The 21,025-nt window shown below is 44.1% G+C and overlaps 1 protein-coding gene across 1 annotated transcript in view; it reads right to left on the reverse strand.

The window, feature by feature from the left end:
• gpr153 (G protein-coupled receptor 153) overlaps window positions 1–18,420 on the reverse strand; it is a gene marked incomplete at both ends in the record, with an annotated part of 48,763 nt that extends 30,343 nt beyond the window's left edge. Inside the window, 2 exons of the mRNA XM_080534348.1 lie at window positions 14,411–14,846; window positions 18,059–18,420. Coding sequence (XP_080390474.1) covers window positions 14,411–14,846; window positions 18,059–18,420 — 798 coding nt within the window. The remainder of the gene's footprint in view (window positions 1–14,410; window positions 14,847–18,058) is intronic.
• Between the last annotated feature and the right edge of the window lie 2,605 nt (window positions 18,421–21,025).

Here is a 21,025-nt window from a genome sequence, read left to right on the forward strand (position 1 = left end):
TTCTCATACACAGCCGACGTCCTGGGTGCTTGTGTGGCTGCTACCACCAGTCCAGAAGACACGGGGAAGCCAGAACACACCTAGGGCAACTTCAAGGCCAGTTCCAAGCTCAAAACAATCCTCCAGACCCCAGTCTGCATGGCAACCAACTCACTGAAAAATGGATGAGAACCTGACAAGTAGCGGAGCCGGCAAGCCGAATACTGAGGAGAGGAATATATATACGCTCCCGACCACACACTTAAAAGTTTTGGAAGAAAGAAGTTTCTGGAAGAAAAAGAGACAGGAACCTCTCTCCTCCAGCCGACAGCACCAGGTGATGTGACCTCGATCTCCCCCCCCAAACAAGCCCAGGTAAGATTGGACTCCTCACACACTGGTTGGTAATAGTTTGTCATTTCGGTGGTGTTATGAATGTTCCTCCCTCTGGTCTCCTCAGCTGCAGCAGGCCACCGGAAATCATTAAAACCAGTGAGGCAGCACAGTGCATCCGTCCTATACTGTGTTGTTCCACCCTATAAATTACCCAGTCTGGCTGTGGCTGTGGACAGGATAATAAAAAAAAGAGAAAACTGGGCCGTTATGCATACTCCACACTACGTAGACTTAACCATGAATATAGATTCTGTGCCAGTCAACTGTGGCTAATCTAATTACATTTGAACAGCAGCTGCTAACCAAGGCGATTTGCATAAATGACGATTTAGGGCTAGTCAGTGGAGGATTTGGCCTGGGTCAGCATAGGGCCCCTGTACCAGAGTCAGATGTTTCAGTTGAAAAGATACCGACGTGAGTACTCTCCCTTCTGCTGAGTAGACGTGCACATGTGTAGCTGTGAGTGAATAGTGAATACCCTTCAAAAAGAGATTGTTGTTGCTTCCTACTCCCAGACCACTGATGTTGACTCAATTCATTACTAACCAACCAACCACTAAATTGACAGTCTACGCTAATATATACCGCTAACACAACACAAGTGTCAAACAAGGACACGACAGAGGACATTTCTCATAGGGCATAGCCTCATAAGTAGACGTATCTCCTATGAAGGACCCGTTATAAGCTCTGCCAAACGCCTTCATTCCCCGTACGCTACGCCGAAAAAACACATTGCCGTGAGATGTAAACAACCATTAATTATCATAATGACTTGCAATGCTGCACTCTGCTGGGTAGAGCAGCCTTCTAGACTCAGGCTGAGAGAACCCTGCCACCCGCCACCCCCCTCCCCCTCCCCCCTGTGGTGTTTGGGAGCATCTCTTGAAGGGCACTGGAGCAAAGAGACCATGTGACACACACACACACACACGCATGCAGGCATACAGGCATGCATACAGGCATGCATCCACGCATACACACACACACACATGCAGGCATACAGGCATGCATACAGGCATGCTTCCACGCACACACACACACACACACACACTCCCTCTCTCCCTCCCTCCCTCCCTCTCAGCATGACCTACTTACAGCCCCAGAAGAGCTGGGAAACGTTAAAGTTCATTTAAATAATAAAGTAGTGTTATAGGAGGCTCTACAGGGGACATCGGTACGCTAGCGTAGAACGGTGATGACATCTTCGTTACCCTTTTCGTATTAATTTCACAACTGGCCCACAATAAGCATGCCGTGCTCCCCGTCTCCTAAGAGGCAGAGCCTACAGTGGTTTGAGTGTGTGTGAACTGGTGCTGCTGACTCAAGTGCTTCCTCCTCCTTCCCATTCGCTCCTCCTCCTCCCAAGCACACACAGGCAGACAGAGCTCTGGGCCATGTCAGAGAAACAGTCGTCGTCGTCCCCGCACTGGGTGTATAGTATGACAGTATGAACATTTAGATGATGAGAGATGGCACCACTTCAGAAACATGCTAAAGGACTTCCAGGTCTAACAAAGTGGGGGGACCTGGGTTGTAGTTTAAGTACGATGAGATGGAGACAAGTATCCTTAGCCTAAAGCCTGGTACACATAAAGATAATCTGGCCGATTTTTGGCCCGATTTCCCCCCTTCCGACCAAGAACAGCAAACGCACGATTATCGGATGGCTCTAAAGATTATCCTACAAGATTACTCTGTGGTGTGAGGTGTGTTAAGAGTAAATTTCTCCCGACAATCTGCTCGGAAAATGGTCGGGGCCGACGATTGTGAATATGAAACATGCTCAACATTTACAATCAAAAGTCCTTTAATGTGTGGGCGAAATTCACAAGTCCGGAGTCCGATTGTGACGTGAAATGGAATGTAGCCAATCAAGAAGCGAGCTGACTGACGCGTCTTCTTCTTTTCGTTCTTCTGCACTTTATTTCCCCTGTCGCACATGGCTGCCTCGTACAAGTCAGTCAGGGTACTACTACCCTGATCACGTGAGATTTCTGGCTTGGGGGACGAGACTCTAGAGTCTAGACTGTCGTAGATCAGATCTTTATCTATGTGGTGTGCTGTATTGGGAATATCGGAGCACACCACACACAATACGATCAAAACTGTTCAATCCATGATTCTTTATCTTCATGTGTAGGGTCTCTCTCAGATAAAAAAAAATCTGTTAAGATTTAGGCAGGGGAGAAATATCAAAGGCTCAGATGTATACATCAATGAGCATCTCACCAAAAGAAATGCAGATATTTCCAGGCAAGCAAGGTTTCTTATGGCGCTTTTCCACTATCGGCCTGGCTCGCTTCGGGTCGGCTCGCTTCGGCACGCTTTTGAACAGTTCTGGTTTTCCACTATACACAACAGACCAGGAACGAGTAGGAGGAGTAGAAGATAGTAGGCGGAGTTACGCGTCATAACAGCGCGCCATGGTGGTGACGTATATTTTCACGAGACACAACACAGCCACAACAATAGCGACATGGAGGAACTTGAAGCTATCGTATACTTTTTCCTCGGCATGTGGTATATTATTAACCGTGGTTTTTTGGAGAGAAAGAGAAAGAGAGAGAGGAAGCTATGTACACATAATAAAGTCATGTTTTTTGAACCCTTAAAACCACTGCCTTCACTTGTCTGCTTTATGAACTTTAGTATCATTGTGTGCCGTGTTATTCACGGACAAACACGGTGCCCGGAGGCACCCTTTGCGGGTTAATAACTGTGGTTTACCGTGGGTTAGGATAACAATTCCAACGTGTCCGGATAGGGGAGAGGACAGGGAATCCAAAACCATTTGAATGGTGTCGATACTACACTCCTATCACGGTCGACACAGCGCAGAGCGAATTCCCTGGTAAAACTTTTCTCTCGCCCCGCTGTCAAAGGGAGTTTCAACCAGCTGGCGCGGTGCTGCGGCTAAACTGTGCAGTGTAGCCGGCATCCTGGTTCCTCCAGCAACCGGACACTTCCATAAATAACAACAAATATGTAATATGTAATATGTAAATATGTATAATACCACGTTCATTGATAAAATGACGCCAGGGATGGAAAGGGGTGATGGCAGTTTTAGAAGGGGGATGATGAAGCTCTGGACTATGGAACGGCACAGCACAGCACAACGGGGGGAAATGCGATAAGAATTATGTCAAAATGCAGCACCATCATGCACAGATCAGCCTTAAAACATGTAACGTTATATATATATATATATATCGTTATACAGGGAGCGATGTATTTCTACGGAAAGGCTGATAGATTGTAGAATCTTTTGTCGGTAAAACGATGGAATCAATCTATTGAGGATTGTGATCTTAAATGCGTTGTGTCATCTCAGGATAGATTAGGTGCGCAGCAGACACGATTTGACAAGGAAATAGAATGTTCAACACGGGTCGGAATCTCTGTAGCTACTTGATTTATTAAGACAGTCAGCGAATGGTCCATCAGCACAGTATCTCAGCATCGGCATTCAATGACCATTCCACGACATCATTATGACATACAGACAGGCTGATAGATACGAGTGCAGCGCTGTCTTGCTGGTAGTCAAATATATTTATTTATATATACAGCATATGGATGTTACGTGCCTGTTAGCCTACTTGACGATTTCAGTTCTAGTAGTTTAGATCTCGCAACCAGGGAAACGCCAACAAGACGCGTATCTACCGGCATTTGACTCATGAGTGAACGGCGAAAATGCCTGGACGGCACAGCTTGGGATTCCATTGAAGTTACAGGGAACTATGTGTGAAAGAGACTTCAATGTTGAAATAACATTAATACAATGTTCATTGATAAAATGACATAAGGGATGGAAAGGGGAGATGGCAGTTTTAGAAGGGGGATGATGAAGCGCGCTGGACTGAAGGACAGCATAGGCACAGCACATCGCCATAATAGCGATTTTTGTGTTATGCTTGTTGTAAATAAAAGTTCTATGATGCATTGAAATGAAATTAAACATAGACATTAAACTAAGATAATACGATGGTTATCATATTTTTTCAAATCTTTATTAATACGTTATTACAGAAACTGTAAGTGACATTTTCCTAGAGCGAAATCTGTTGTGGTATTTAAAAATGGCGGTTAGTGATGAAATCTATGAACATGGGATGACGATTTCCATTGACCAATCAACGGTGTGCAGCGTAACACGTCACACGCAGCCTGGCAAAAAAGGTTCCGGGTCTCAAAATAGGTTCCTGACCTCGATGGGTAGCTAAAGAACCGACCCGACCCGACCCGACCCGACCCGACCCGACCCAGGCCGACAAATGGAAAAGCGCCAAAGAAGCAGGCCAGCCCGGGCTGACCCGGGTCAGCCCTCTAGTGGAAAAGCCCCATTAGAAAGCAGGGCAAGATACAATCCACTTGGACTGTCAGCTGCAAGGTTTTCATCAAACCAAAGGGTGGAGCAGAAAACGCCAAAGGGCTCTGTATCAGGAGTATAGACCAACTGGAGAGGTTTGAGAGAGACTAGAAGTCTGTCCCGTGTTCATGGGTATTCTCAGGTACTGCATTTTTTTAGCACTATGCACTCTCAACAAAGCCATTATACATTATTGCTATTGCTACTACGTATTGTACTATTGATATTATATATCATATGTATACTATATGGTATATTATATGTTATACTACTATATATATTGCACTAAACAACTTTACAAATGCTGGATTTTGAACAAGACATAGACCCAGATCATAATTTCTTGGAAAATATCAACACCAACTGCTGCTATTATACAGAGCAACAATTTAATTCGTTTTTTTACAGATGAACATGGTATATCTATAATTCACTTCAGTAGAAGCTTGTATGCACATTTCCAGAATATAAAGGATTATTTAGGACAATTTAAAAAACCTTTCAACATCATAGCTGTTTCAGAAACATGGATCAATGCAGAGAGTGGTTCAGACTTTGTTTTACAGGGATATGATTTTCATTGTATTAATAGAGGGAGTCAAAAGGGTGGTGGGGTGGCTCTGTTCGTAGACGAAGGTTTCTCATATAAGGTTGTTGATAGCATGTCAGTAGTTATTGCGGAAATTATGGAATGTATTACTATTGAGATAAATATGGAAAGAATGAAACATTTAATTGTTAGCTGTGTGTATAGAAAACCGGGAGCCAACATTGATACATTCATGGTCAATATGGAAAAGTTGTTTACCACTGCAGAACAAAAGGTTAAGTATGTCTGTGGGGATTTTAACATTGACTTGCTGAATCCAAACAAACATAAGAAAACAGAGGAATTCATTGAAACAATGTATAGTATGAGCCTATTTCCAACAATCACAAAACCTAGCAGAATAACAGCCGACTGTGCCTCCCTAATTGATAACATCTTTACAAACAATATGGAAAGTAACACAACAAGTAGACTATTAATCAATGATATTAGCGATCACCTGCCTGTCTTTTCATTTTATGAATGTAATTATAGAAAGAAGAGGGAGTTAAAGGAAATAACATACAAGAGAATAAGAACTGAGGAATCCATATCTGCTTTTAGAAATGAGTTATTAAAATGGAATTGGAAGAGTAGTATAAACTGAAGTAGTATAACGCAGAAGTATAAACTGGGAGAGCCCTTGCGTAGGCTACGGCGTAGCCGCGCGTAAATTCGACGCAGAAGTATAAATTGGGCTTAAAACATTTTAATGAATGCTCATTTACACTTACTAGTAATGTTGCTAGGCTAATTTAGACTTAACAGGCTTCATTATAAGACTCAAATGTGTTTTGTGTTACCTTCATTATAAGATTCAAATGTGTTTTGTGTTACCTTCATTATAAGACTCAAATGTGTTTTGTGTTACCTTCATTATAAGACTCAAATGTGTTTTGTGTTACCTTCATTATAAGCAGGGGTGCACATAACTGGTGCGCCAGTGCGCATGCGTCGCCAAAATGCATGCTGCGCGGCAGATCAGCCGCATGAACGCGCTCTTGCGCACCAACAGCTGGAAGCGCTGGGAGAGGAATTTACTTCCTCAAAATCCAACTGCTGACTGCTGCATCACTGCAAGCCCCACTAAGTAACTATTTGCCGTCCCCTCAGCCGAAGGCCCGACGAGTAATCCATCACAACAGTCGACCGACGACGACCACGGCGACTCCCCTCACCAAAACATTCGGAAAGTAACGTAACTCGTACTTTCATTCCGCGTATCGCACGGTTATCACGCCGCCACGTGAAAATTCAGTCCCGAAGGACTCGTCGCTAAAAGGAAAAACAACACCAAGGGACTTCACGTTTCTTTTCTCTGAAGCTTTCAAACGTTCAGACGTTTGTTTTACAGCTTCATTATCGCACCTCGACCCCTGACCCAGGGAATATGGTTGGGAATTCTATTAGAAAAAAAATAATAATAATTGTTGCACAATCAAAATAATGAGCTACTAAGTGATAGCCTACAACAGGGGTCGGCAATTAGGTTTGGCCTCGGGCCGAAAACATTTTTAGCCACTAGATGGCGGGCCCGAACATAATTTAAGTAATTGATTGTTAAAAAATTTGACACGTTCTAATGCTTTGACTTTTCTTTCGAGAAATGTACACATCGCTAGTCAACTAACACAGCTTGTTTTGTGAGCCTGCTAACAATGTAAAGTAGTGTTATAATTAACTAGGTAGCAGTCCAATCCATTTCGTTGCAGTATTAGGCTTGACTAGTGAGTTTGTGTTGTGATTCTCAACAACGTTGAAACGTAGTTTCAACCTTTTCCATAGTTTTGAATAATAAATGTGTGGACTGACGATGTATTGAAGCCTAACTTATTCTAATAATTATTTAACATACTTTTATTCTGAATGATTCCCCCCTCCTCCAGACAAGGTCACATTATTTATTATTGGATTGGTTGTTTGCGTGTCGGGTGAAGTTAGCTAAACATTTAACCTGCTAACTAGCAAGAGAAACATAATGTCACTCTCCAAAGGTCTAAAGAGGAAAGTTGACGGTGAAAACAGGGCATTTAAACAGGAATGGACAGCGATTCAGCGAACTATACGTTCATCCTACCTTTCATCAATGCAAAGCCGTTGTGAGACTCACATCTTCCGTGCTCACAATGTTCCCTTTCTATACATGCGAGTCGTCCTTTTCCTCAATGAATGCGATAAAGACGCACGAAGGAATCGATAGATGCATAAAAAATAAAAAAAACTGCCTGCGGATTAAAGTGACGTCAATATCACCAGATATCAAGCAAATAGTGACCGATGGGAGATGCCACTTTTCACATTAAGTGAGTACCAAGCCTGTCGTTATTGTATTTAATAACCTAATTGTATTTTGTATATTTTGAATGAATGGCTTATGGCTCATTGTACTTATTATCCCTAATAGCGCGTTTGCTCTGTCGTTTCAGGAGCATAGGCCTACCACCACTTTTGCGCCGATTTTGTTGTCAATGTTTTTCAGAAAATTAAACAGAATTTGCTTTGTTACTGTTCATATGTGTGTTGCAGTCACATACGTAAACATTACGTTTGAATGATTTAATGAGCTGATGTTGGTTTTTTTTCAAACCACACACCGCATGTCGGCTATTTCAGCACCACGCCGTGTCCACCTGCTTATGATTCACTATGAGGGGTTCAGCGTCAGTGCGCTTCGGTGCACCCCGCTGCCTGATTGTCTGTCCCTGTGTCATTCACTCTCAACATGAATAAAAGTACAATAAGCATTATTCAGGTGGTGGTAGATTCTCTATTCGGACATTATAGGCGCGGTGTGGGACTGTCGGTCCGATATTGTAAAAAAAAATAAAAAATAAAAAATAAAAGTGGATTCTCAAAATAATCTGCTGGGCCAAATATTATTGGTGACGGGCCAGCAATGGCCCACGGGCCGCCTATTGCCGACCCCTGGCCTACAACATCCTCTACCATGGTTGAAATTGAGGACAGTATTAACAGCAGTCAAGAGAGCAGTGATGATGATTAAGCTTGTAGCATAAATAAATGCTTAGGCTGTAACTTTTTGTTGAAAAGTTGATTTCAGTGTTTACAGAACAGAGCAGTGCTTAAAGAGATGTCAGTTGATTTCATTGTGTTTAAAGAACAGACATTCAGTTAGTGCTTAAAGAGATGTCAGTTGATTTCATTGTGTTTAAAGGAGTCTGACAGACTTTCATGCTTAAAGAGCAGTCATTTGATTTTGCATTTGTTTCTTTTGTTTTGCACACAATAATTTGTTCGTTTATCTTTATTTATGAATAAATGTCGTTTTGCTAATATAAGTTATCCATGTATCCCTTTTTTTATCCATCCAGCATCCCTAGGTGCTCCTCTGAGCACTGGCCCCAAAACGTTATGTGCACCCCTGATTATAAGACTCAAATGTGTTTTGTGTTACCTTCATTAGAAGACTCAAATGTGTTTTGTGTTACTACCTTCATTATAAGACTCAAATGTGTTTTGTGGCTCCAGACAGATTTGTATTTATTTTTTGGGCCAAAAATGGCTCTTTTGATAGTAAAGGTTGCAGACCCCTGCACTAGGCAAAGGAGCGGATGTCCCATGTATGTATTAGATTAGGTTGTATATATATATATATGCACTAGATCAGGGGTCTTCAACCTTTTTCAGCCCAAGGACCCCTTGGACGAGAGACAACCAGAACAGGGACCCCCACATGTAATAAACATTTTTAAATGTCACATTTTAAGGCCTATAATAACTTTTATATTTACTTTATTCACCTTATTAACCTATTTTGTCACGACCAGAGGTAGGACCCAAACGCAGACACAGGTGAACAGGTAAGAGTTAAATAATAAAGGTTTATTTCTAGTAACAAGGCTGATGGGAATAGGCAGGTGGGTCGTCAGGCAGGCGGGAGGTCAGGCAGGAGGAAGGGTCGGCAGACAGGTGGGGAATCAAGCAGGAAGAATGGTCGGCAGGCAGGTGGAGTAGTCGGCAGACAGGCAGGGGGTCAGACAGGAGGAGTAGTCGGCAGACAGGCAGGGGGTCAGGCAGTCAGGCAGGTAGTCAGGCAGGCAGGAGGTCGGCACTCAGGGAATCCTTCAACAGGGACAGGGAGAACATGATTAGGCAAGGTAAAATTAATAAGTAACAGGCTAATTACTGGGTTATTAACCTATATGTGTTTATGATTGATAAAACGTTCATGCATAATTATTATTGGTTATTATTATTATTATTGTTGATGAGGCTTATATTTTCTATTATTATTATTCAACAATTAAACATTTAGCTTCAGGAAGTCAGGTATGCTTACCTCAGTGAGATGACTGGCCCTGGTGGGTGGTACACAGCTTGTCTATTCTGGGGGAGATGGAGGTTGTCAGGCAGAGCATCATGTCATCCTCAGGCTGCAGTCTTGAACGGTATTTGCTCTTCAGGTAGGTGAGGGAGGAGAATCCACTTTCGCAAAGATATGTGGTTGCAAAAGGCAAGAGTCTCACCATGGCCTTTGCTGTCAGTTGTGGGAAGAATTTTTGGCAATGGATCCAGAACTGGATCAGTGGCTTTGACTCGTACTTGTGTGTACTATCTGTGGACAGGTCGATCAGCTGATCTTCCTCGGCGGCTGTCAGGTTTGAGCCGTCGGATGCATTCTCTTTGAAAGGAAACTGTATCCAAGTCTTGTCCTTTCTCCAGGACTCAGTCTCAGAAAAATATTTTTCGAATTGCCATTCAAGTGCCTCCAAGTGATTACCAATTGCGCGTTTCACGTCAGGCGAGATCACCGCGGAATCCGCCAACTCCTCCACTGATGGAAACATGGAGATGTTATCTCCCCTGACGCGCTCTCTCCATCTTTTCGTTTTTTTCAGGAAGCCTTCCATCTTATCATACAGCTGAATGGCGTGTGTATTGCGGCCCTGCATAGAACTGTTCAGCCGGTTCAACTCTGCGAAAACGTCCGCCAGATATGCCAGTTTAAAGACCCAGGCATTGTCGATGAAATGCGCAGCCAGCTCCACGCGGTTTTGGCCAATTAGAAATTCGTGGATAGCTGTGCGTAATTCAAATACTCGTGCCAATACGGATCCACGGGAAAGCCATCTGACTTCTGAATGGTAAAGAAAATGTGTGTTCCGCTCCTGTAGCGGCGCATAAAGAAGCGAAGAGGCGAGTTTGTAGGGCACTCTTCTTAATAACATTTACAGCCTTTACAACAGTGTCCATAACATCGTCAAACTCAGCACTCATTTTTTTAGCGGCGAGGGATTCTCTGTGCAGCATGCAGTGAGTCCACATCACTTTGGGGGCGACTTTTCTGACAAGCGCCATCAGTCCACTCTTTTGCCCAGTCATGGGTACCGTCGGTACACACCGCGCAAGTCATCAATCACTTTGAAAATTTCAGCACTTGTTGTGCGTTCAGGAAGCTTCTTACAAAACAAGAACTCTTCACACATTTCGTCTTGGTCAACAAAGCGCACAAATGCCAAGAGCTGTGCGTCTTTGGAGATGTCCACTGATTCATCCAATTGGAGTGCAAATGCCTCCGCCGTTTGTAATTTCTCAATTAACTGCACCCTCACATCCGATGCCATTTCACCAATTCGCCGAGCAATTGTTGTGTCTGACAACGGGATAGTCTTCAACTTTTCTGCATAACCATCATTCCCAAACATGGTCTTGCACATATCAGTGGCCGCAGGCAATATCAAATCTTCTGCAATTGTGTATGGTTTTTTACACTGGGCAACGTGAAGAGCAACTTGATATGAGGCTTTCAAAGCAAGCTCACTGACTTTCGCAGATTTTCTTATCATTGTCTGTTGGCCTTGGAGAGAGTGCAGACGAGCCTGAAAGTAGTCCAGTGCTTTATCTTGTAAGTGGCCATGATTCGTCTCCAAGTGTTGTTGCAGCTTTGATGGCTTCATGCTTTCGTTTGAGAGCGTCGCCGCACAAACAACACACACCGGCAATTCCACTCCTTTGGTTTCTTTGAAAGTAAATCCAAACTTTAGTTACACTTCTGAATATTTTCGGGACTTTTCTCTTTTGCGTTTATCTGCCCCTGGGGCAGGCGCTGCTGGGGCCGAGGTGGAAGGAGTAGGCCTAGCCGTTGGATCTCGAGCTCGAGGTCTCGTTACTGTTACAAATGTATCCATCCTGCTTCACTAATTAATAGTAGTAACTAATAATATCTTGTTTTTACTTTTAGTATTGTTATGCTAAATATTGATTGCTAACGATATGCTAATTATTGACTATTACTTCAATGTAGTTCTGTTGTTCTGTTCCGCTGTTCATGTTCTGTTGTTCGCAACACCTAGCTTGCTATAACGGCTAACGTTCGATTCTGCTCCATGGGAATAATTTATTTTGTAAATAGTTTTTTGTCAAAAGTAGCTTATTATTGCCTATTAATGCTTGTAGTTTACTCAATATAACTTTTGTTATATTTTTTAATTGTCACAAATTATTTTGGTGAAAATTGTTAACTATTCTGAAAAAAATTGGCGGACCCCCTGCAGTACCTCTGCGGACCCCCTAGGGGTCGCGGACCCCCGGTTGAAGACCAATGCACTAGATAGTATAGCACTTTATTTTGGATTTCCAAAGTAGTCAAAGTGGTCTACCTGTTGTCCTTTGGCGTGTGTGTTGTAAACTCACCACCACTACTATAAACACATTCTTGCACTTTAGTTCTGTTGGTCTGTGGCTTGTTTTAGTTCCCTACATTAAGCTTGGTGTACACACTGTAGTGGAATATCAGCATTCAGCAGTGTATGAATCAGCAAGTTTATGGAAGCCTTATGTAAATTATTAAATGTGTATAAAGTTATTGAGCTGATAAAGTCATCTTTCCCCAGATAAAACGCTCCAAAGTTCACTCTGACAATAAATGAAAGGAATTCTACCAGAACACTTTTTTTGTTTCAGCTCCCCTACTTTTAATCTACTAAGCGTAGATGAGTAACATCTGGGAGTCGTAACAGTGGCAATTAGGCTTGTGTTCTTTTTCATATTATCTTACAATAGCGACATGTTAAGGTATGGAATTGCTTGCGCTCTCTTTCACTGCAATGGAAATGACAATGACGATTCAGAATATTTTCTCCTCTCTCCCTCCCCTCGCTCAATGCAAACTTTGAACTGAAACTGAAACTGAATCTGTCAGTCATCTTCACTTTTTTATCCAGCGAATCTCTTGAATGTCACATGACCTTGAGACTAGCAAAGCACCCTGTGTGGTTGAAACGAAGTTGTTACTTCCTTCCCGGAACACAGGAACTCAAACAATACTCAAACAAGGCTGTGATGTCAAACAAGACGTACAACAGAATGTTACAGACGGATTTGCAGACGCAGGTTTCCATTGCTTAGGTTGAGCTCCAGCCCTGAGAAATGCTGGCAGCTCCCAGGCAGTACAGGAGGTAAACCATAGAGACACACACAAGACACACACAAGTCGCAGGTTACACACCCACTGCAAGTGGTCGACGCCCAGAAACATCCTGAACATTTTTGAAAAGCAAATTCAGGCAGAAGGGCTGGGTCTTAGGCAGGGTCTTAGACAGGGTCTTAGGCAGGTGCACACACTCCAGCAGCCCAGTGGCAAATAGATGTTTCCACTGCCATCTGGTCACCCTGCCACGGCGTTTTGGTAAACAGCTGAGAGATGGAGCTATGGATGCCAGGACTGATCATCCAATCATCCAATCATAGTTTGAACCTTGTTTGAAGTCAAATGTTTTAGATTCTGATGAAGTACGACAGTTGAGCTAAGATAATGAGGCATTTATAAGTTATATTCTCCACGTATCAATAAGTTATATTCTCCAAGTATCAATAAGTTATATTCTCCAAGTATCAATAAGTTATATTCTCCAAGTATCAAGGGCTATACATCATTAATGAACCTCTCAAAATGTATGTACCAATCCCAGCCTCTCTAATGATGAATTCACAAATATGGCAAAATCAAAACACACTCCGATAGTGTTATAGCTGTCACCAGTCAATTCAGGAGCAAAGTTCACTTCCATGAGACAGCAGCAATATTAAAGAGCAGCAAAAATAAAAAGAGTTTTAGGTTCCTCAACAGCACAAACATGTGATGCATCTCTGCAGTATGTCAAACTCACCTTCCATCAACAACATTACATTCTAAAGTTATTTTGGGAATATGTGCAGGCTGTGAGGCTGTGGGACTGTACATGGGTATCCTCCTTACAGCTGCTACTTACAATGTGTATATCAATAACAGCAAATTAACTATTTAATGCTGTTGATGAGAGTGTGAAACTAATTTGTATCTTTCATGTTTCTTATGAAACAAATACACTTAACAGCACAGACCATCTGAAAGTAGCAAGTGTCTATATCAGACACATTGATGAATATGAAACGAAACAATTCCCATGATTACATTTTAAATAACGCCAAACTTAAAAGCCAACTCAAAAGCATTCCAGTTACAGCTACGAATGATGGGTTGTTCTTTTGAGTGTGAACACCCCCCTTCTTGATGTTTAAGCTGCAGACTTAGCTGACAGCAATATATTGACAGATCCAATGGAGGTATATAGAGGGCCATGGATAAGTCAATGACCAATTATCACTGGGATTGAGCTCAATTGTATTCAGATTTGTCAACATTGTTTTCTTTGTTCGCTATATGATCAATCAAGCATGCCATGCCATAACCCAGGTCCCTCAACCTCTGCACCACATGACACCACTGGACATCCAGAACGTTGTTCAGTGGCGGCTATGGCGCAGGAGGTAGAGCCGCCGTCTAATGATCACAAGGTTGGCAGATCGGCGGTTTGAGCCCCGGCTGGCCACATGTCGAAGTGTCCTTGGGCAAGACACTGAACCCCAAATTGCTCCCAGTGAGCGGGCCGGCGCCTTGCATGGCAGCTTGCCGCCATTGGTGTGTGAATGTGTGTGTGAATGGGTGAATGAGAGGCTGTTGTAAAGTGCTTTGGAGCAGCAAAAAAGGCGCTATATAAGTGCAGCCCATTTACCATTTACCATTAGTGATCAGCACGTTCAGACCCGAGGTCAAACCTCCCACTCACCAGGATGGGGAACCCCGTGAGGAAGTCGTAGATGAAGACGATGCCACTGATCAGGTAGGTGATCTGCAGCGAGGTCTTGAGGGGCTCCGAGCCGTCGATGGACGAGCGCCGCTTCCCCTGGGCGTCCTCCACCACGATGGTGGGCACGTTGAACTTGTTCTTGTCCGCCTTGTGGCGTCCCGCCTGGACGGAGAAGGTCTGGAACAGGGCGATGGCGATGCAGATGACCCCCATGGCCACGCTGCCTCCGATCAGCAGCAGGAAGCACACGCCGAAGCCCAGGCCGATCTCCGTCACGATGAAGCGGCAGTCAGCGTCGGAGTAGAAGCGCTCCATGGTGTCGTGCCAGCCGACGGCGGGCAGCGTGGACAGGATGAAGGACACCATCCAGATCCCCATCACCGTGTGCACCGCCTGCTTCTTGGTGTTACTCAGTCTGGAGAAGGAGAGGAGGAGGAACGATTTAAAGGGCTGAAGGCTGAATGAAAGTAGACAGTGGATACTGAATGAAAACAAGATGTATTTTTGGAGTGCTGACCAGCTACACACTTTTGTGAACTCTATCTTGCCAGCCAGAGGACAGTGATCTACTAAAAGGTGTCATCGGGTAAGAACTAAGGGGTGGTTAGAAAATGGGAAAATGATGGGAAAATGATGTTCTAAGGCCCAATCCCGATTTTCTTTTCTACCACTTCGGCTCGTTTTGGAGTCACTCGCTTTTGGAGCCAAGGCCTCCGAACAGAGCCACAAGCCATAGTGGTTCCCCTAAGAAATGGGACAACCCTTCACGACTGATACGTCATCCGTATCGTAGAAAAGCATTGACGCTCGCGATTCATTCACAACTTGAATGAACTTGAACGCTATCAATCGATCAAACAAGTAATAAAATAAAAAAGAACAATGCTTCATTATCAGACCATGACAGAATAAGCTCTAACCTGTATGAAACCTGTGCTCCTATGCTGCCGGTCTGCACTGATATAGGACAACAGTGCAACAACTTCGCGGCTGAACTTTAGTTACATTTACGGCGTCATATGCCATCAAAGGGAAACATGGAAAAATGCATGACTTACAGATTTATTTTTATGACGTTACGAAATCCGATGTGACAGGAACGCTGGAGAAACAGCCGCTGTCCACTGCATTAGTTAACTATGGTACATGTCCTTGATGAGTCTCCCGCTCACTGCCCTCCATCAAAAATGGCACAATTTTTATGATCATTTACTTGTTTTAAGAATATCTTAAATTAAATTTTCCTGTTCTGTTGGCAGATCATTTTGCTTATTTTAAGTAATATTTCCCCCATTTTATTACGTTTTTGTCTTGTTTTTGAGAGCTGACTGTTACTGCAGTGTAATGCCCTTTGGTCTATTTGTCTCTTCGCTCGATTTCACCACGTGAGCAGTGTTTCCTCTCACCTCAAAGTAATTGTTATGGCCAAGCAATTTGCTGAAATGTGTTTGTGTCCCTTGGCAATTTGTGTTTTCTATGTGCACAGCACACGTCTGAGGAGACTGCAGGCGGTAGTGGCCTTTTCCTTCTCAGACATCTACGCGAGCAGACAAGGGCTTCACCTGAGCTAAGACGCTAAAACGTTCACAGCGGAGAGCATCTTTTGCCATGTTGAGCAGCAGAAAAATTACTGCAAGTCATTGTGTTGAGAGAGAGAAATCTGAGATATCACTGATGTGTGTTGAGAGAGAGAAATCTGAGATATCATCGATGTATGTTACAAAGGCCAAGAATGGGGCAGCTTTTTTTGACTGTCCAAAAGGAGTTTTGGCGGGAAACCCAAGTGGTCTCTCCCAAGGGAGTTCAACCAAGCAAGAGCCAGCCTCCCCATTCGCCATAATTCACATGGTATCCTATTCCCTTACTAGATAGAGACATCCGCTAATCCTCCCTACACAGAGAATAAGACAAATCTAACAGAATGTATCCATTATATATATGGTTGACTTATTAGGAATGTATGCACAGGGCAATGGGACGCAACCCTGGCCTTCATGTCTGCATTCTGGCTTTGTGTAAAGAACTAGGTCTCCATGTTGCTGCGAGTCCTAACGCTAGCCTTTCCTGGTAGTGCCTGAGGTGAGATTAACGTCATCAAGCTGCTCGAATCTATTACTAGAGAAAAAGAGAGAGAGGCAAAAAAAAATAGAGAGATTGTGAACACTGGCTGATGAGAACAGATGTTGAAGCATTTGTTTCCAGTACAGGGGCAGATTTGATCATTCAGGTCTGAGTGTGTACTCACATCAAGGGAGGCAGGCAGTTCATTCAGAAGGGAAAATGGGTCAGTTTCAGATGAAATTTTAACAGAGGTTGCATTCAGAATAAGCCACGCTGTCATACTATCTAGAGAAAAATACATGGGTCTTGTGAAAGGATGAAAACATTTACAGAGTTCATCTCTACACAATCATGCTCTAGAATGAATAGAGCAAAATGAACAGAAAATAATGACAGCGAAACAGACAGAAAAAGAAAGAAAGTAGGGAGGAAAATAAATACATGTATCTACATATTATTGTTCTAGGCTTCATGACTAAAATGAAGTAGATCTGCATAGGCATAAATAACACAGAGAAATCACATTGAAACCTCCTAACACACTGCGCTGCTATTATTGTCCCATGCGTACACTAGAGACAGTCTTTACTGAGGGACACACAATGCTAAAATGGTAAAGAGCCACTGGGGAGGCTATAGATAGTGATGGACTTTGTTCCTAATGGATTGTTCTCATGTTGTTCAGTGAGCGCCAACAAGCATTATATTACTTCCACTTGTTGTGGAAGCCAGATGGAGCTAGAGCTGGAGATAGAGCCGTGAATGAGAGCCACACACATGGGAGTAGCATAAGAACCTCACAACCAGATGTGGCCTGAGCAGAGAGGTTTTACAGGCAACGCATGGCTGGCGCTCTCTGTCCCTCTCAAACCAATGAATTGGAGTGGATGAACTGGGAAGCAGACCTGAAACGAGGATCGGCACAGAAGGAGCGGACTAGGTAGTCTGTCTAGAAATTTGATTTTGTGACACATTATATTTTGTCAAATTGCTTTCATGTTACCATACTAGTGAGCAGTTGGAAGGGATTGAAACATTCGTCCTCAGAAATACCAACATCAAGAGTTCTGAATCTGACCGGTCAAATTATTTTTTTGTTTGTTTTTTCCTTTTTTTTTTCTATCTCAGAGGTATTTCAAAACTGTTATGGCTACTTCCATATCTAAGGCTTTCACAGTTCAAAAGGTTCGCTGTTAAACTCAGAATGGGGTCGGCTATGTAAGCAATACACAGTAACAGTCCGAGAACGAGGGGGACTTTAAACACCTTCTTCCCTCCGTCTGTCGAAACTACACTGAGTTGACACGAACTGAACATAGACGGACACATGACACGTGAACTCACACACACACACACACACACACACACACTCACACACACAGCACAAACACAGTCGCCAGCTCTCTACACCCTACCTGTAGTTGACGGGCAGCTCTCTACACCCTACCTGTAGTTGACAGCATCTCTCTACATGTACCTGTAGTTGACTAGCATCTCTACATGTACCTGTAGTTGACTAGCATCTCTACATGTACCTGTAGTTGACGGGCAGCTCTCTACGTGTACCTGTAGTTGACGGGCCAGCGCACCATCCACATGCGGTGGTAAGAGAGGGAGGTGACGGAGAAGCAGGTGACCAGCGTCAGCGTGTAGAAGGTGGAGACGAACACCTTGCACAGGCCCTCGTTCCACTCGTAGCTGGAGTGCTGGCGGCGCAGAGTGATGACGCAGTACATGGTGATGGGCACGGCCATGTTGAGGATGTGCGTGCCGGCCAGCGTGCAGATGAGGAACTCCAGGGGCTTCCACTTCTTCTGCTTGGCGCTGACACTCAGGATGCCCCAGGCGTTGGCCAGGATGGACACTCCCGAGCAGACCAGCCACGCCAGCGCGTTGGTGCTGATGACCTCATCCTTCGTGGCGGTCATGGTGGAGCGCGGCGGCGGCAGGATGGCGTTGTCGGCAGGGGCGGAGTGGCGTTGTCGGCGGTGGCGAAAGGAGCAGGCGGCACGGCGGAGAAGGTGGCGGCGGCGGTGGTGGAGGCGGGCAGGAGGGCGGGGGCGCAAGGCGGGGCGGGCATTCTACCAGGGCGGGCGGGCACTCTCCACAGGACGGGCACAGGGGCCAGAGGGCATGGTGGTGGTGGCAGGAGAGATGGAGTAAAAAAAAAAGAGAAAAGAAGGGCGGAGGAGGGGGAGAGACTGGGGAGGAGTGGCTGGGCTGGGGGGAGGGGGAGGAGGAGGGAGAGAGGGAAGAACGAGACAAGAGTAAGAGCAAAGCCGGGTGGGGGAGAGGAGGATAGGATAGGAGGAGGATAAGAAGGAGAGGAGGGAAGTGGAAAGGGGGGAGAGGAGGGGGAAAGAGAGATAGGAGAGGAGAGGAAGGAGAAAATTGAGGAGGAGGAAAAAAATGGGGGTATTAATTTACCATAGATAAACCATCAAATTCTGAAAACAACATTTCCAAATGGAACAATGAAGAGACATCATAAGACATTTCAGGTGACTATTGTGAAGGCGAGAGCCATCAGCTACTACTGTGGGTTTGTTTCTATTTTGCTGGTCTAGTAGATTAATTGAGCTGTACCTTGCTGGGTTTTATCCTACTACGAAACCAGACTAATTCTGTAATGTAGGCTACACCATGTCCTGTCACTGGGCCTTCCTTAGGGAACCTCCCCATCTGGAAGAAGGGAAACTCTGAAAAGGCCAGCCTAAACGCTCTGGTCTGCTGCCAGTGACACCCGAGGGAGCGTGAGCTCGTTCAAAATGGGTTTCTTCATTCCAAATGAACTTTACTGAGGCCTGTTTACTCAATGTCATGACATACTGTATACGTGACCCTTATGGCAATAAGACACAGCACCATGTGTCAATACAATCCCATATCAGGTCATGTAGAGCTCCTGAACACAACCAAGATCTCCTGAACACAACCAAGATCCACCGTACCTGCGAGCCCCTGCGAGTGACAATAATAGTGACACGTCATCACTCGTGCCTCTCAAACTCACCCAATTTCAGTAAATGTATTAAAATTGCAATACAGAAATACCTCATGTACATAAGTATTCAGACCCTTTGCTATGACACTTAACATTTGCTAAAATGCAAAAATGTCAAATGTCAAAGTTAATGCAAGGATAATAGTTCTCAATTTACTTGATACAGTACAGAGAGGGGACACCTTCCCACTCCCATGTGCAAAAGCTTTGTTTTGCCAAAGTTTAGCTGCCTGTGTGGTCTAATGAGATACGATTAACATGATGGGCTCTATTTTAACAACTACCCTTAAATGTCTTAAATGTCCTACTTGGACTCATTTTAAAGGACATCATTTGCCAATCTTGCCGATATGATTTGAAAATACAATGGCAATTTTTAAAGGTACGTTTTTAGAGTGTAGTAGTCCCACTCCCGTATTTTTCTTTTTTATTGGATAGAGATAGTAGACAAAATTAAGGAGGAGTGGGTATGTCAGTAAGGCATGGGCCAGATTCCAACCCGAACAGCAAGCCAACATTGCATATGTTTGCACTGTAGGCCATGGTGCTTGGTCTAGACACTGGTCATCAACCTCACCTTGACTACTGCAATGCACTCCTGGCTGGGCTCCCCCCTGCCCCCGCCTCCGCCATCAGACCTTTGCAGCTCATCCAGAATGCTGCCTTCTGTCTAGTGTTCAACCTCCCCAAATTCTCTCATGTTACTGCTTCACACCCTTCACTGGTTCCCGAAAGCAGCTTGCATCAGATTTAACACTCTGGTACTCGCCTACTGGGCGGCAAAGGGAAACAGCCCCTTCCTACCTGAAGGCAATGGCGGAACGAGCTTCCCACTGCTGTCAAGACTGCAGAGTCGTAGACTGAAGACATATCTCTTCAGGCTACACCTTAACTGTCCCTCCTGAGACATCTACTTACCCTCTACCTCCCTGTACAGTTTTCTCCAGTGTTAGTGTTATAATAAAAGAAGAAACAAGTCTTCTAGCACGACGACTGCCAATGGCCCCAGGCACGAGCATAGATTACTTTTTCCTGCTATGACAGGTGGCTAGATGATTCACTTACTTAGTCAAATGTATTTGTTGTAAGTCGCTTTGGATAAAGGCGTCTGCTAAATGCCAAAAATGTAAATGTAAATGCACTGGACCGGCCCAGGCGACACAACGCCAAAAACAAGCAGAAATTGCCACAACACTCACATTCCAATATCGTTGTTTTTTTCCGAGCCGAAAATAGAGCCCCTAATCATGAATGATACAGTCAACGCCAAGATTTGATGGAAATTAGTGACAAACATCCTGTAGCGTCTCTTTAATCAGCAAAATGTACAAGAAATGGTACGTCCATGTGTAACATGTGTGTTAGCTATTTGAAAAAATCCTAGAAAAAATTAATGGGGATTTTCGTCTTGAATCAGAAGTAAGTTTACGGAAACCACTTTGCCCATCTGTTACAGGAAAGAAGAACACAGAACAGTGTACGCAGCAAAGTATAGTGTGAATGCACAGGTCATGAGTGACAGTACTCCA

The sequence above is a fragment of the Nansenia antarctica genome (assembly GCF_963989245.1).
Source record: "Nansenia antarctica genome assembly, chromosome: 6".
NCBI lineage: Eukaryota > Metazoa > Chordata > Actinopteri > Argentiniformes > Microstomatidae > Nansenia > Nansenia antarctica.